The 17574-nt window shown below is 47.8% G+C and overlaps 1 protein-coding gene across 2 annotated transcripts in view; it reads left to right on the forward strand.

Annotated features, from left to right (window-relative positions):
• Positions 1-12350, forward strand: part of atrnl1b (attractin-like 1b) — a 116181-nt gene extending 103831 nt beyond the window's left edge. For both annotated transcript variants that reach the window (XM_012814627.3, XM_012814628.3), the window contains exons 28-29: positions 2115-2229; positions 9284-12350. In XM_012814627.3, the coding sequence (XP_012670081.1) occupies positions 2115-2229; positions 9284-9408 (240 nt within the window). In that variant the 3' untranslated portion in view covers positions 9409-12350. The remainder of the gene's footprint in view (positions 1-2114; positions 2230-9283) is intronic.
• The last annotated feature ends 5224 nt before the right edge of the window (positions 12351-17574 follow it).

Consider the following 17574-nt stretch of genomic DNA (forward strand, 5'->3'; position numbering starts at 1 on the left):
AGAGAGAGAGAGAGAGACAGAGAGAGGGATTCTTGACAGGAAAATCACTTCTCCCTCTCTTCACGGCAAAAAAAAATCTTCAAAGAGAACAAAACGGTCGAGTGAGAGAGGGCCAGAGCGAGAAGAGTGAGAGACTTCAAGAGAGAAAGAGAGAGAGGGAGAGAGTGTGAGTGAGAGGAAGAGAGACAGCATGACAAAAAAGGGGAAATGAATCCTGATCTACCCCCCCCCCCACCCTCACCCCAAACCACCACCACCTCCACTGTCTCGGAAACAATGGCTTTGAACTCGAGTGTGGCTCCTCTGGCCTCCTCTGCCCCCTCCACTGATACGGCCTCTGATAACAGCTCGCATTCCGTGGTTTGCCTGATGGACGGCTGCTGTCACACCATTCTTTCATGCGACCTTTCAGAGGCAGAGGCAGCCTCTTCATCCCGAACGCCTCTAACGGTCAAGCCACACGTGCACGCGCCTGACTCCACACGTGCACGCGCCTGACTCAACACGTGCACGCACCTGACTCCATACGTGCACATGCTTGCCGGCCCCCTGGGCCTCCGCGTTAAAAGGTCTACCAAGTGTGTCCTGAGCAAGAGGGAAGCTTGGGTATGAGGTCCGGAGGTTTCCACTATGCGTTTTAGGTTTGACGTGGCACCTCAAGAGGGGTCACGAGCCATCAGTGCCGTCTCTATGACAACCTCTCAGTGTGGACGACATGCCTTGAATCTGACCAATCTCCCCCCTCAGAGCTCCGCATAATTATGAGGTTTATGCAAAGTTGCCACCAGAGATTACGCTCCTGAAGTCTACATTCCCCCCCCCCCCCGACGTCCGTCTTAGCAGTCATGCTGACAGCCTAAAAATAACTGCTGCCCAGGATTGGTGAAAATGAACATGTTCTGTCTACTGTTCAATTGTGACTGGCTAACACAGGCTGGTAGTTCAGTAACCTAGTCAGACAGAATTAAAAGGCTGAGGAGAGAGAAAGAGAGCGAGAACAAAGACCGTAGCCTGGACCTGGAGAGGAGAGAAGTGCCACTTAATGAGAGGTGCTAGAGGAGCCTTAAAGATGGAGCTAAATCACCACTGTGTTCATCTGCCTCAGGGCCGAGAAGACTCTCTCTCACACACACACACACACACACACACACACACGTATACACTCATTAGGTCCCTGTGTGTGTGTGTGCTGCATGTGTGTTCATTAGTAAATTCGCTTCCCAAAACCCTGAAAAGGGAAATGTGAGAGACCAAAGACTGTGCATGGTCTGAGCGGGCCTGCAGTTGTCTGTGTATTTACGGCTGGTTTTTGGGTTGGTTTGAAACTGTGTGTGTGTGTGTGTGTGTGTGTGTGTGTGTGTGTGTGTGTGTGTGTGTGTGTGTGTGTGTGTGTGTGTGTGTGTGTGTGTGTGTGTGTGTGTGTGTGTGTGTGTGTGTGTGTGAGTATATAATCATCTTTGAGTGAGTGATGTTGTCACCTCCTGCTGACGCTGAGCCTCCTCACACTGGCTGCTGGCTGTCGGTCGGCTCCTCTCTCTCCCCTCAGCCTCCTCAAAGCTCCCACTCTCTCTCTGCCTACGGCGTCACGGTGACGTAGACCTTGAGTCACGCTCCGTCTCGGAACAGTGACCAGATCTTGTCAGAGGGACACGTCAAATGCCATGATCCTGCCCTTTGATGTGTTTGTGTGATGGTGTTCTAGTGAGCACAATGTATAGCTCTGGTGTACTGTCTGTCTGTGTGTGTGTGTGTGTGTGTGTCTCCTCCTCATGGTGAAGAGGAGGGTGAATTATCCAGATGACATGAGTAGCAGTCATGGCACAGAGAGGAGGGAGCCCACCTACCCCAAGGACTTCGAAATAGCAAAGACACCCACTGAGATCATTCAGTGTTGTGTGTGTGTGTGTGTGTGTGTGTGTGTGTGTGTGTGTGTGAGAGAGAGAGAGAGAGAGATGGGGGGTGGTAGTGTTTGCTGTTGGTGAGCTGAGCATGTTGGAATATTTCCTTGAAAAACTGTTGAGATTTTGTCTGTGTGGGTGTGTTTTTTTGAGTTTACACAGTATGTTAACGCTCTTCCTCTCTCTCTCTCTCTCTCCCTCTCTCTCTCTGCACAGGGTCCCCCCAAACCTGTTGCCATGGAGCCATGTTCAGGGGGCAAGGCGGCGGTGCTGACGGTGCTCATCTGTCTCCCACGCAGCCCCTCTGGAGTCCCACCACCTGGCCAATCAGGTGTGTACACACACACACACACTAACACACACACACACACACACTAACACACACACATATGCACACACACACACATATGCACACACACACACATATGCACAACACACACACACACACAAACGCACTCAAGAACACATGGTGAATTCATGTACATGTACATGTTCATGTTCATGTAGACTCAAGAACATTGAATGCAGACCACTAAAGTTCAAATAAAAAAAAAAATGTGTTTTACTTTGGCTATACTATGCTAAGACTTATTTTATTTTCAACTGTAAAATTGCCCAAGGGACATGTAATTTAACACAAAGCTTACAATTTCTAGAGTGCTATCTTGTGAAATGAAGGAGGTGTGAAAATGTCTTAGACGCTCAGCCCATACAATGTCAATCTGTCGCCTTCGCACTTAAAACCTGCGAATACAGCATATAGATTGACTCATACTAGTGCATGTTTTTCTAGTATCTAGGATCACATGAGGTCAGACTGGTAGTCTCACTGCCACTCTCACTTGTACTACTAGAGCAGGTGTTACATCTACTACCACACTGGACAAAACACAGGAAACAAAATACTTTCTTCTTGTTTTATGGTTTGGTATATGTATATAGGATTTATTTTCTTTGTTCTTGGAGTGTGCCAATCCTTTCTGGTGAGTGGCACATCTTCGCACATACATGTGTCAAGAGCTCACTCCCACATGTCTCCTCTCCTCGTGCAAGGCGCTAAAATCATGCTTGACACCTCGCCGCCACTCGATGGTGATGGTGACGACCTTTTCATTAGCAGCAACGTTTTATTTTCCCTCTCTCCTCGCAGTGGCAATCATCGTCACGACAAAAGAGTCATAAACGAGGTCTAAAAACAGACGTGAAGAGCCCACTTAAAAGTGCCCCCAATAGGACTAGTCAGTCGACAGTCGACAAGGTCATTATTGATTTCATTTTTCATCGCAGATTGGGAGAAAACGAAAGTGTGGGCGCTCTTGACTCTTATTTTGGCGATGACTTGTGTTGGTCGTGTCACAAACAGCAGACACAGACATGATATCTCAAATCTCACATCGACTCCAGTTTCGCATTTCGCACTGTGTCCTACTGTAAGGTGCACGACCTCACAGTAAAAGTTGTCTCCGAGCACAGAGGAACGCGCTTTTTTTCCCCGGTGAGGTCTGGAGGTCATTCACACACTTTACCCCACACTCTCTCCCTCTCTTTCTCTCGTTTCTCATTCTCTCCTATAACCACGACAGATGGTGATGAGTCAGCGCACGGATGCCTTCAGACAGGAGTTTGTCGGACCGTGCTGCGCTAGTCTCGCGTCTCAATCCCGGCGAGGCTGCGCTGCCTGCCTGCCTGCCGTTTATAAAATAAAAAAAAAAACAGTTGCGTTCTGTCAGCGAGATGGCAAGAAATGCGAGTAAATTAAGCGCCAGGGTTACGCCGGGTCCTCTCCGCAGGGGGACAAGCGTTGAGCTGCTCCACCGATCCTTGCGGGGGTTTGAAAGCCGGCGCGCTCACCCCGGCACCTTAGGATGTGTTGTCGGTGCGTTTTCAACCCACCATTGAGACAAAAGCATTCAGAGAGAGAGAAAAGGAGGAGAAGGGGGAAAGGGCAGAAAGGAGATGGTGGTTTTTGTGGAAGCTCTCTTTGAAGTTCCCTTCCCCTCTATTTCTAGAGAGGTTGCATCAGTCAATGGGTTTTATGATCACATTTGCTGTTTCAAGCTCCATTTAGCAAAAGGTCCCACTCCTATGGTCCTCGACCCTACTGGGAAAAGCTGTGTGTGTAACAGAAAAAAAGAGAGAGAGAGAGAGAGAGAGAGTGTGTGTGTGTGTGTGTGTGTGTGTGTGCGCGCTACAAAGAGAGAGAGACATAGACTGAGTGTGTGTTCAGGAGATTGGCTTGTACACACAGGGGAGAGTGGGGCGTAGCCAGCTCAGGCCAGGCAGCAATCAGCTACTCACAGCTATTGCAAGAGAATCCTGTTATTTATACCTAAGTACACCCTTCTCAGCTTCAAACACCCCTACATTACCTGCAACATCAATATGCCTTTGGGGAGAAAGGCTGTTCAAAGCTGCTCTTAATTGGACTTTCCTTTCTAGTCCTGTGCTAGCTCCCCGTAATAATGAAGCGTTAATGCCACCGACACTCTTATTTTAAACCTCTCTCTCTCTTTCTCTCTCTCTCTCTCTCTCTCTCTCTGTCTCTCCCTCTCTCTCTCTCTCTCTCTCTCTCTGGGCCCGGTCTCAGCTGGCTGAAACCGTATATCACCATTCAGGAAGTGAGCACACTGTATCAGTGTCCCTGTGATCCAGGGGCCCTGCTGTACAGAAGGGCCCGTCTCGGGTATCGGCTTACAAGCCTCCAGACCCGGCCCCAGCCCCTGCGAGGAGGATTAGAGCCCCGGCGTCCGCTCGCTGGAGCTAATTACTGCATGTAATCTAGAATACATTAGCGGATATGGTAGCCCACACACCCCTTGTCTCCGCGTCCTTGACATTGTCGGGCGGAGACGAGGGGAAGGGGGTGGAGCGGGACGGGGCGCGGTGGGGTTATTTTGTTAGCCCCAACGAGCAACGGGCCCTGCCGCAAACATGGTGGCGGCGAGGGAGCGGAATCGGAAAGAATCGATGAGGAGGACCAGCGGTGTCCGGTTGCCACCCCCGTCTGGGACGGGCTTTTTTGGACCAAGCGTCAGCAGTCAGGTCTTTTATTTTTACCCAGCCTCAGTGGGTGCCAGTTGGATGCAGGGGATGTATTGAGCAAGAGCTTGCGTTCACATACGTTGATTGTGGCGAGGAGATATGCAAATCTTGTACGAAATGAGGCCCAGACCCTGGGTCTTGATCAATGTTTCGACAAAACCTGCATGAAAGACAAGGCTAATATTGCTTTGGTTTGTTCCTTTGTGCAAATCATAAACAGAGATGAGCCGCAGACTGGTTGATAAGCAACGCGGCAGCGGCAGCAGCGGCACAATACCTAATCTCTTCCAGGTGGCTTGTCTGACAGGAAATTGACAGATGTGAAGAGGGGGGAGGGGGAGGGGGGACATGTTTCCCTGCATAATTTACCTTTGTGCTTCACAATGCAAGAATGTTCAACAACAACAACACATAACACCATAACAAAAGAGGGAGGGGTTTAGGGAAGATGAAAAAGAATAAGGTTTTTTTTTTTTTCGTTTTTTTTCTCTCATGTCCAAAGATAGCAACACTTGCCAACGCTCCATTCTGCTCGTGTTTGTAATTGCCAAACGGGCAACGGGCTTTGGAGTGGTTCTCACCGCATGGCGCTGCTTGTTGCGCTCATGTGGAGGAAAAAAAAGAGAAGCCACAGAGAAAGTTTTGGATGAGTGGCACATCAGAGGGTGCGTGTCTTGTTCAGATTTGGCAACAGCACTACACAGGGGGGTGCTGAGAGAGCGAGAGAGAGAGAAAACTGCTCCCGGAGTCCTCTTCTCGTCACTTTCTCTTCTCACATGTGAAAGAGTTCCCCCCCCACCACCACAACCCCCCCCCCCCCCCCTTTCCTCCTTTATTTTTGACTGCAAGTCTTTTCCATATTGTCTTTTTTGTATGTGCTCTGAAAGGTTTTCGTGGTTCGTGGTTTTCACGTAAATGTCTGGCATGGGTAAATCAGGATCTCAGCATCCATCAATCAACAAGAAGGGGGGGAAACGAGGAGGAAAAAAAGGTGCTGAATATAAATGGGAGCTTCTGTCGAGCTGTTTGGAGCTGTGACGAGGTTTGGCTCGTCTCGCTTTCAGTCTGTGATTTCTCCCCAGTCCCATCCCCTTCTTTCGCTACCTAATCTGTCTGGCTACACTGGGCAGTGGTGTAATGCAGCGATTTACAGTCTCCTCTTCCTGCTCTCGTACAAGCCAAAAAAAAAGACGCCACAACCCCCCCACCCCCCCTACCCCAGACACCTGCCGCCCCAACCACAGCACCGGCCACCCCCCCACTCAAAAGGCCACTTAGTGTCAGAGACCCAGGATCTCAGCAAATGCCTCTCTTGTGAATGAATGAATGAATGAGTGAGCGAGTGAGAACGAAAGAGAGAGATGGAGAGAAAGAGTGGACTGTGGCATGAGGAGGAACGTTAATGGCACTCAGGGTCAGACAGGTGACGGTGCGACCGTCAATCATCCGGGTGACGCATCACTCTCTCTCTGTCCTTGCCGGGACGTCACGAGCCACCGGCGGAGGTCAGAGTGGCCTTCGCCAGCCCATGACGAGAGACAGGGAGAGCCATTGTTTTTGTTCTGGGCAAAGTGACCTTGACTCCGCCCTGGGAATGGAGGGGTGCCGGCTGCATGCTAAAACGCTTATCAGTCACACGGCTACCCTTGAAGCACGCGCGCGCCTCCGCTCTGACGGTCTGTGGACAAAAGAGCCAGTTTGTGAGTGAGTGATACCGGGTCGATGCGGCTGTTTTGTCGGAGGTTGGAGCAGAGAGGCCATGGCGTTTTTTGGCAGGGGCAGGTTTGATTAGCCAAAAACCCAAACCCCAAGGTCCCCAGGAGCCTGTGAACGCATTGGGAGTAACTTTCTCACCAAAACCGAGACCCTTATTTTGACTTTTCTGTCTTCCATCAGCAGATTTGACACAGAAAAAGATTTGAAGAAATGTCTCTGAGCCTAAACTTTTCCCAGGCCTGTAAAGCAGACCCGTTTGGCACCTGTCCACCGGCCCAGACACAGAGCTCTATGCGCAAATGAACTCAATCAATGCTGGCCAGGCTCCAGAGCTTACATAACGCCATCTTCTCCCGTCCAGTGGGGGCTACAACAGGTTGAAGGCGCTTGGCAGATCAGCCGCATAATAAAGTCTTGCTGAGAGCCTAAGCAAACCTGATCCCTTCCCTCCCCTGCCCTGCCTCCATCCCTCCTCTGTGGTCTCCACAGCTGAAACTATATTGCCTCGCTGAGGGAGGCTAGGGGCATATAATCCTCAAAACTCGGCGCTACCCTCCACCACCCAGCTCCAAGCTCAGCTCCAGGACCAGTGGTAGGTAAGAAATACTTTGCGGGGGGTCAGAACTGCTGTCTGCAGCTGGGCTCGTTCCTGGATGTAAATCCTGCTGCGGAGCTCAGCACTTGCGAGGAGTACAGGTCCGTGTTCTCAGACCTTCCCCAATTCAATTTGTCTCGGCTGGGCCCGTCTGAAGTATTGAATTGTTCTGCTTAGATAATTGCATTGCTGAAATAGCGAAAGGAGTTGGAGGGTTGGAGTGGGACGCTGTGTGGGGAGGGACCGAGGCAGGATGAAGGCGAGAGGAGGAGGGAACACTTGCCTGGGAAGTGTCAAGGGTGGGGTTTTATTATATATATATTTGAAGTACCCCCCCCCCCCCTCCCCCATTGTCCAGTCTGTTGCATGATGATTTGTATGGTCTGGTAGTTGGTGGGCAGGCAGGCTTTGCCACAGGACCCTCCTGGCAGTTGGGCTGGCATGGTGACTGAACCCCTGAGGCCTCCAGGCACCGAGCCGAGCTTCTGCTGTGCTCGAGCCCTCCCCTCTCCGCGGGTGTGTGCAGAGAGAGAGAGAGCAAGCAAGAGCGATGGAGACAGGAAGAGAAATAGCGAGAAGAAACTAAAGAAAGAAAGACTGAAGGAGTACAGGAGGGAGTGCAAGAGGGAGGGAAGGAGGGATGCTCTGTTCCCTCGTTGTCTTCGCTGGCCCCTGACTCAGCGAAACGCAGGCCTGGAGGGATTACAGTATGGCATTGTTTATCTTCGCCACTCCCTCGTTTATGCCTGTTCTTCGGGCTCTTTAGAATCCATCATCGTTCGCTGGTGTCCAGGGTATCGGTTAATTGTCCACGTGTGGGGTGGCTTCTTCGTGATGGCTCCTTCAAGCACAGTTTTACAGAGCCACTTGTACTGCTGAGCTGGGCTTTGTTCTGGTTACGAGGAGATGCATCAAAGAATGGGAGGAATAGGGAATGCCTGCGCTCTGGTTTCCACTATCGCAGATCATGAAAATTCAGCCACTGGAATTCAATCTAAAAATAGATTAAATAAATAAAAAACTATAGAAAAAAAATTCAAACTTGCTTTGACTGCTCTTATATTCAATCATGTCATCCATACTCAACCCCCCAGATTGATTTGTACGTACATGTTGATTTTTCTGCTGCTCAGCAAGGAACATTTGAACTCAACGCTGTGGAATGGTGTTACTAGAATGTTGGCGTGGCGTGTGAAGACCCCTCGGGATTTGGTTGAGCGCAGATTTGCCTTTATCGTGAGAATACAGGGATAATTGCATAGTACATTGTAATTTTACACTGCTGTTGCCAGCTGCAATTTATATGTCTCGCCAACACAAGCTGTGTGAGTATTCACCACAGTGGGGCTCGTTATCAGAAGATGAACCGATTGTCACCCTAACGCACTGATACGGTTAATTTCCTGGATAAGGATGAGAAATGTTGCCTCCACAAGACAGAGGTTGTTAATTAGCCAAATCCACACACAAAGTTTATGCTTTGTTAAAGGGGAAAATCGCCATCGCCATCTTTACCAAAATGTGAAATGTGCCTCATTAGCCGTATATCCCCATGCCAGGAGGCGTTCTGGAGAAGAGGGAGACAACGTTATACTGTAGAAGAAATGTTAGAAAGGTCTTTTTGGTCAATGATACTTTGCTGGAAAGCTTCATTTGTTCTACACTTACAAGCAACTCCTGTCTAAGTGACTGCTGGAATGAGCCTGAGCAGATAAACCTTTTAACCTTTTTTTTTTTTTTATCTAACTGGTCACGTATCCTAAGTATTTGTTGACTAAACCATTTTTCCTTTGATTTTTGGTTCATATTAGTATGAAACTGACCTCACTTACCTATTTAAGTACACCCCTTTGTCTTGTATTGAGAGGCAAAAAAATTAATAAAGCTACTCTACATCATCCAAAGTAACAGCTGGCTCTACAAAACTTCTTTTAGTGATTTTCACCCCCTTATGTATTTGCCTTTTGCACTGTACTTTTCTTTGCCTGTCTAACTCGTCTCATCCCCTCCCTTGGTCCTGTGTGTCCCTCAGGCATCGCCATAGCCAGCGCCTTGATTGACACCTCCCAGCAGAAGCCCATGGACTTCAAGGAGAAGAGCCAGGGTCTGAAGAACCGCAAAGCCCTTCCACCAGCACACCAGGGCACATGTGTCTGAGTCTCTGCTCTCCCTTGCTGCCCTCCTCCCATGATGGGGGTAGAGGGTGGAGGGCTCACCCTTTTTTGGCCAAACTAACCCACCACTGCAGCCTCTCCAGCTGCTGCCTCTGTGTGTTGATGAGAAAGAGAGGGAGAAACAGAGAGGCCCCCATTTAAGTGATGGGGGACCCATTCAGTAGCAGAGTGTTTTAAGCCCTCATCTGTCCCTCCCCCCCCCCCCCCCCCACACACACACACACACACCTTTGACTCCATCTCTACCCTTTCACCACATCTGCTGTTTCACCTCTTCTCTCCGAGCTGTCAATCAAAGTCCCCTCTTTTCCTGTCTCATCCTCCTCTTCCTCCTTCTCTTCGTCCTCATCAGTCATCTTGGTCAGATATTGCCCTCGTGTCTTAAGTGCATCTACACCTGCATCTGATTCACCGTATGCTTTTGCTATCTCCGACATCCTGAAAATGCCCCCCGACATTCAACCACAGTTCATATCCAGGGAACTCCAACTTACACTCCAAATGTGGCTCTGTTCTGCCTGCACCTTGACGGCCTGGGGGGGGACCTTCACCCTCAAATCCCTACTTCCCCAAGGCTTAGGGGGCATAACCCCTTGCATCAGGGACTCGAGTACCTACCCACTCTGGCTGCGATTGATCACCACCGAGATGTGCAAGTTCAATAGTGGGTGCCAGGATGTTACACCTGGGACCAATCATCCCAGGACGCCCCTATTTTTTTGTCGTTGATGTTTCATCAATAGATGATCCCAGAATTTGCTGTGATGCACAATTAGCTCTGGAGGCAGGAAGGTTAAATACAGCCTTGTGTTGAGAGAATGCACAGAGGGAGGAAAAATGTAAATGCTTACGACTAGCAGTTTTTTGCTGTGGTTCCTAGGTCAGTACCATGGACACTGAAAACATATTGTCAAGTGGTTTTTATTTAACACTCCTGTTTGCTTGCCAATTAGCCACTTTGTTGTTTTTTTCCCCCTACCGAGCCACTTAATCACTCTTGTATTTCTAGCTATTACATCTCATTTTATTTAATTAAAAACAATTGCGTCTGTGTAGCGACTGAACGCTATCACAATCCTTTTAAGCTAAGCAAAGTTAAGCTGTTGGTTGCTTTGTTCAAGGGAGAGAGTGAACACACAGTTCTACCATTCTTTGATGGCTTGCATATACACACCTACGTACTCACTCACACATACATGTGAACACACAACAAGATTGTGAGTGCTAAACAAGTTTGTCACCAGCTTTTTGTCCTCATTTATGTGAGTGTAGATAAAAGCATCTGGATTGACACACACACACACACACACACACACACCAATATACTTAAACAGAATGTAAAGTACTATACGCTGCACACGGTGTGTCTGTACGTGCTGTTGATGTCCATCGCGTTGCCTGACGTCTTTGCAAGATGCAAATAAGCGCTGGTGCTCTTACAGCTAGTGTTCCATTCGATCATCGGATCACTGAACAAAAGGGGGTTGTGGGGTGGAGACGAAGTTCTCTGACAGACTCAGTGACCCCAACACTCAACGAGCTAACGCCGCTCTGAGGGGCAAGGGCCGTCAGTCAACACGTCCTCTGTGTCATCGGCACAGCAAGAAATGAAGGGAGACTTATGTTTGAACAATAACAAAATAAGAAGAGAAAGAAATGGCAGCCCCACTTACAAATGAACATGGAGGGCTTTTGTTTTGATTTGTCTGGTTTGTTTTGTTTTTGTTCTTTTTTTGGCTTGTATGTTTATGATGTAAAGCAGGTAAAATATCGTGCCTGTTGTGTAATATTCTGTTTATATTATGCCGTGGATCTCCAGAGAAGCTGTTACAGTGGATGATTTATAATGTGTTTTTTTGTTGTTTTGTTTGTGTCTGTTGGTTGGCCTTTGTTTTCTCTTGACAAAGTTCGGTACAGGTCTATTATAAGGGCATATCCCGCCTTTGCATTGTGGGCTGGTCATGTCTCCAACAAGTTCACTCTGGAGGCCTGTTTGGCACAGGAATGCCCCCCGCCCCCCCTCCCCCGACTCCACAATTTTAAGACACTCAGTGACCTCCCTCTGGCCTGACTCGAATGTTCTGGAAGGACTCTCAGATTTGGGACATCCCCGCCTGATTAGGTGGACGGTCCACATCAGTGGACCTTCTGGCTTGCTGCTTCAGTCAGCCCTAAAGAGACCTTGTACATAAAGGGGAAAGGGGCTTTGATTGGCTGTCTCTTCGTCTCCATGGGAACACTGAGGATATGTACAGCACGCCCTACATGTTTGTATTACATGGACCTAAAAACATGTGAATCAAATGTGAATCTGTTGCTATTCACGTAGCTACTCTAATTCTGTCTTTTTTTGTTTTGTTTTGTTTCTTTCCTTGCTGTTTTTAATTAAAAAAAATATTATGAGGACAACATTTATTTTAGAGCCCAACCTCTGTATTATATCTCCGATGATGACAGTGATGAAAAAAAAACAATGTCTTTTACAATGTTTGTGACGAAAGAAAAAAAGTAATGTTGTTTGTTTTCATAATGGATCAACTCCTGTGTACTATCACTGTTATTATACTTTTAGTTTATTAACATTTTTTTGTATTTACAATGTCACTCAGTAGTTGCTGCTGTGCAACTGTTCCGGTATGGAGCACTTGGGCATTGTAAAGTTTTTCTTCTGTTCAGATTGTAATATTGTAGTAATAGTGTACATGTCATTTTGACCTTATTAAAGCCTATTTGCCGATGTGAAATGGTATGATTTTGTAATTACACAGTTATTAACACCTTTTCACTGTTATTACACAACTTTCAATGGAAACACTGACTGTTTTGTGTTGATGGATAAAGTTAACATTCCTGCGATGCACATGATTGATCTGATGTACTTTAACTATGGACAGATGAACAAATAAAACACCTGAACATTCTTTACCTGGAGAAAAAAGGGTCATTTTAACATGTCCTACTGCAGTTTTCTCCAAGCTTGCAGTCTAGGTTTTGAATAATCCTACAATCAAAATCAATTTCTTAAGTTTGTTTATTACTGTATCATGTTTATTAATTATTAATGATGTTTGCTGCCTTCAGATTTTTAGATGATTTAACAGCTCACGTCACGTCACGCTGTATGTGCTATTATTCCATCGCAGAATCAAACATTTTGAGAACAGTTGTGCCAGTTACCAGTAATGATCATATCATGACAATTTATGACAGGATGTGGTCATTTATACAATGTCAATTTATGACTGTATAAATGACCACATCCTGTCATAGGATGTGGTCATTTATACAATGTCAATTTATGACAGGATGTGGTCATTTATACAATGATGTTTTTTTGATAGGGTTAGGCAATTGTATGATAGAGGGATCAAATAAAGTGTTACCATGTAGGAAAATACAGATCCGTATCTATGCGATGCGTGTCCATGTCCATGAAATTGGGAATTTTTTTTTAGTTTCATGATTAGAAGCTTACGCCTTGATAAATGAATAAAAGATCTGTCCTTTTTTGGCAGATAGCTGCAGTGGACTGTCAACAATTGTTCCATATGAGCACAAACCTATGGTCTTACATTCTGTCTGTTGTGCTCAGTTGGTATAGCTTTACAAAATCAACTTAAGTATGAATGAGTTGAGCTTTTGTACATACTGAATTCTTACTTTTAGGAGACACACGGTTCTCTCCAGTTATGTCCAAATTCTGCAGACGGCACAACACATAAGGGAGGGGGGTGGGGTGGGTGGGGGCGCTGTTCCTCCCGCCCTCCAATCCTTCCCGTCAGAGACTCTCCTGAGTCCAGACAGACAGTGTGCTCAGGTGAGGACGAGTGAGAGAGGAAAACGGGGGAAAAAAAGCTTGAGAGAGAGAAAGTGAGGAGGGGGGTGGGTTGGGGTTGACAGAGACAGAGGGGGCTGTCACATCTGACTAATGCCCATAAACATTCTCCAGGGAGCGTCGCGAATAACTCAGTGGGGATCTGCCCACCGAGTTCACAGTCACACTGAAGCCTGGCTGTCAACACTGAGGATGACGGGAAACATCCAGAACGTTCTGTGCCATGCAGCTCTGGCAGTGATGAATAGTTGATTGGTTTGTGTATTTGTTGCGCATACCTCCGAACGAGCCATATCTCTCCCCTCCCTCTATGGGTGTGGGTTTGAGTGAGAGAGGCTTAGGCTTCTTAAGTTTCCACTGGAGAGAAAAATGCTTTTCAGCTGTTACTGTTCTGTGATCAGTCTCACCACTAGACGCTGGAGGTAAAGCCTGTATTGCGTTGTGAGTTTTGTGCCCTGGCACTGACGAGGCATTATCTCATGTTAAGTCTTGATGATTCATTGAGAAAGACGGCTTCGCATTTGACTGATACTTTTCAGTCAGGGCAGCTCTCAACCCTTCGTGCCACTTTGTGACCGGTAAATCAAGTTTGCGTGGGCAACACTGTCATAAGACCTTACCAAAAAAAACAGACTGCCGCACCAACTAATACCAAAAAATACAGTGTCTCTCCATCTTTGTCGTCTTTCTCTATCTGTTTTCCCTTCCCACCGCCCCCACCCACTCCTCCCTTAGGTGGAAATGATGGTTCCACAAAAAGATGAGTCTGTCAATCTTAGCCATAGAGTAACTCCGGGGATTGGTTTGTTTTGTGTGTGTGTGTGTGTGTGTGTGTGTGTGTGTGTGTGTATGTGAGGGGGGTGGGGTGTGGGTGGAGGGAACGGGAGTGATAGGGGAACCATCCGCTCCTACGGCATAACTCATGCAGATGTGACGGAGAGGGGAAGAGCCGGAGTGAGGGATGTCTGCCGCTCTTTATCGGTTTTGCTTGGCAGGCAGAGCTCACTGTAAATCAAGGTGTCCGGCGCTAGCATTAAGAGATATTAATGAGAGTGTGCTTTGCTGGTAATACAGGGGAGGAAGTGGGGCGGGTGAGCGATGGTGGCCCCATACATCATTCATCTTCGTGACACATGCACCATGGGGAGCGCCAGCCAGCCACAGCAGTGCCACTCCTGCTAATACACACAGCCTGCCCCATCCCCAATCCCCCCCGCCATTTATTTACTCTAGCCCAAGTCAGCGTGGCAGTCCATCTTGGGATCGAATGGCATTTCGCCTGATTTTTTTTTTTTTGGAGCTTAATGTATAGGAAGCTCATGTGGCAATAAAGACGCCATTTCTGCTGCGGAGAGCGACTCCATTTCCTGACGTTCCCTGTGGCATATTCCCACCACCACCCCCCACCCCCCACCCCATCCCCCCTGAAATAGAAATGTGAGTGGATGAGAGTTGCAGGCCAGATTTGATCGGAGAAAAAGCGAGTCACACTGACAGGAAAGTGGATGACAGTTAGTCAGGCAGAGACTTTGGAGTTGTGTATCACCAATTGGCAAGAGCTACAAAAGAAAAAAAGGAGAAAAAAAGCTTTTGAGAGGGGGAGGCTTTGTGTACGACTGTATTCTTTGAAGTCTTTCAGTTGTCTGTTTTCAGTGTGCCGGCTGTTAACCTCCTGGCATTTCTATTGAACTTACTATTTACACTGGAAGCCTTTTGACGTTGGTCGCTAATTCAGTGTGAAATTGTGCGTAATGCATGGATCCAGCTGACCCCTAGCCAAAAAATGATTAATTTTCAGCCTGAACTTTCATTCCCAGGCCATCATTTCCGCACTAATGTCGGTCGGGTCATTTTCGTCGACTGATTGCAAATTATATAGACAAAGACAGACGGTCTGGTCACAAAGGAGGTGTCTGTTCTTCGTGGTTTGCCTCTGCTCCCCTCTAAATGAGACGGGTACTGCACTATTGTGGTCTCTGTTCCACATGCTCCGTGGCCAGTCATTATCCCTAATTGTCATTTGTTTGCAACAAAGAACTCTACTATGCACTGCTGCTCAGAAGCCAGATGAGTCATTGGCAGGGCAGAGTGAAATGGAGGGTAGGGGGCGTTCTCTCATTGTGTAGAACCCAGTTGCCCGTTCCCCGCCGACGGCTCCAAAGGTAGGAACTACTTCCATGACTAATGGGCGAGCGGTTGATCAGCAGATGCGGCGCAGTTTGAACCGGTGCGGTCAACTGTTGGCGGCTCGAAAGGCAGCATCGGCCCAACATCGGCCGCCTCGTGTGAAAAGGAAGTCTGAGGGGTCATGACAGAATCGGTACTTAGACGAGCAGCACTTTCGAGGTCACGGCCAAAGGGTTTTGCATTTGAAACGGAGGTCATTAAGGAAGTCTGGAGGCCAGCTCATCAGCTGCAGTGTGATGCTGACACAAGCTCACAGTGTTTCCCATTATGATATCTTCAAGTTTTCTTTCCCAGGATGGTTTGCTGTCATTGGTAGCTCAGGCAACAAGAGCAACCACTTGTCAGCATTCTTTTCCCCTCTCAATTTATTTTTTTCTAAAAAAAAATCTCTCTCTCTCTTTCTCTCTCTATCTATCTCAAGTCCTGTGATGTACCACCGTTAAGTTTGAATGGTACTTGTATCTGGTGAAACATTGTTTTGTTTTGAGGGAAACTTAAAGTACTTTCATTAAAAGTTAGGGAAGAGAGAGAGAAAGAGATGCATGCACCACGCCAGCGCTACCAGAGAACCAGATCATTTATTCCTCCCCTGCTTATTACCCATGCCCTTCTAGGAGGTGTGTAGAAACAGCATTTCAAAAAAAGCACTTTAGCTAGCTTTCGCCACACCATGGCATTTACCACACACTACAAACAATAAGAGAGCGTGGACATAATCATCTCAGAGTGCCATTTTCCCTCCTCCTCGTTTCGCCGTGAAGCGCCATTCCAGGTAGACGTGTCTTCTTGCCGCAGTCACTTCTGGCAGAAGAAAGAAAGGAAGGAAGGTCGGAGGTGAAGTAATTAGATATGATTTTTTTTTTCTTTCAGGGCAGGAGAGACTTGAGGGTTGGAGAGGGGACACGCATGATTATATTGTCTTTTTTTCCCCGTACCCTGGCCTCTTTCCTTCTCCCACCCCCTTTCCCTTCATCCGAGGGAGGTTATTATGGAAGAAGGGGTCACTGACTCCTCCCCAGGTTCCCTCTCTTAAAGCTGGTTTAAAGCTTGTGTAATCTAGTTTCGCATTATTGCATATGCATGGAAAGAGGAGAGAGGTTATGTTTGCCTTTAATTAGACTCCCTTTCTTTATCAGCCACGGGGCCCGGATGCGATCCCTCTGCTGTTGCTCCGCGGAGCGGCGCCTGTGACAGGTATCATATCCCCCTTCCTCCCATTCAGGCCGGGGCCACCAGACGCAGCGCTATGATGCTGATGAAGATCTATCGATGCAATGCAATTATGAGGAGGGGGAAGATTGCGATCGGCTGGGAGGAGAATGGGGCTGGATATGCAGAAAGAGCCCCATCTCTCTCTCTGTCTCTCTCTCTCTGGATTAGGTTTGCCTGGGATGGAATCCGCGCTTGTGCGCTCTTATTCTTGTCACACAGAGGCTCTTGTCTCCTGTCTCTTCCGTCTTTCATGAGAACTGGTGTTTCGGTGGTAATGTTATAGATTTTTACATAAATTCCATTCCTCCACCGACCCCCCAGCACCCCACCCCCAACGACCACACTTCACCATGGAATAATGTCGACCATAACTCTCCACAGCTCCTCCGGACACATTTTCAATCATAACATCTTAAAAGAAACGGACTCGCTCCCTCCCTTCCCTTCTCTCTCTCTCTCTCTCTCTCAATTTCAATCTACCTCTGGAGGAGGAACAGCTGCTGTCTGGTTTGTCCTGACTCTCAGTCGCGCGTCTTGCCCTTGTCTGCCGTTGTCATTCAAATCGCCTCGGCAACAGAAGTGATCTGACTGTCAATAGGACCACGTCCGCATTATTACTTAATCCCAGCTGCCCAGGGTCAAGCATAATGCGAAGTGAGGTGATAAGCAGAGGCGGTGGGACTGGTGGTTGGTAGCTGATGCCGCCCACTAGCTCCCTTCCACCAGCAGCTCAGGTGGTGTTTAGCCCAGAGGCCAGAGAGTGCTTACTGGGAAAAGGGCAACTCATCATCCATCCTCACCCCCAATGCAGAGAGACAGCCTCCTGGATTCACCCTCTCAATCCCAGGCCTACATAGACATAGGCTTACTGACAGACATCTCACTTTTGGGGTCAAAAGAGAAATATATTCATTG

This window comes from Clupea harengus, chromosome 23 (genome assembly GCF_900700415.2).
Source record: "Clupea harengus chromosome 23, Ch_v2.0.2, whole genome shotgun sequence".
Lineage (NCBI taxonomy): Eukaryota > Metazoa > Chordata > Actinopteri > Clupeiformes > Clupeidae > Clupea > Clupea harengus.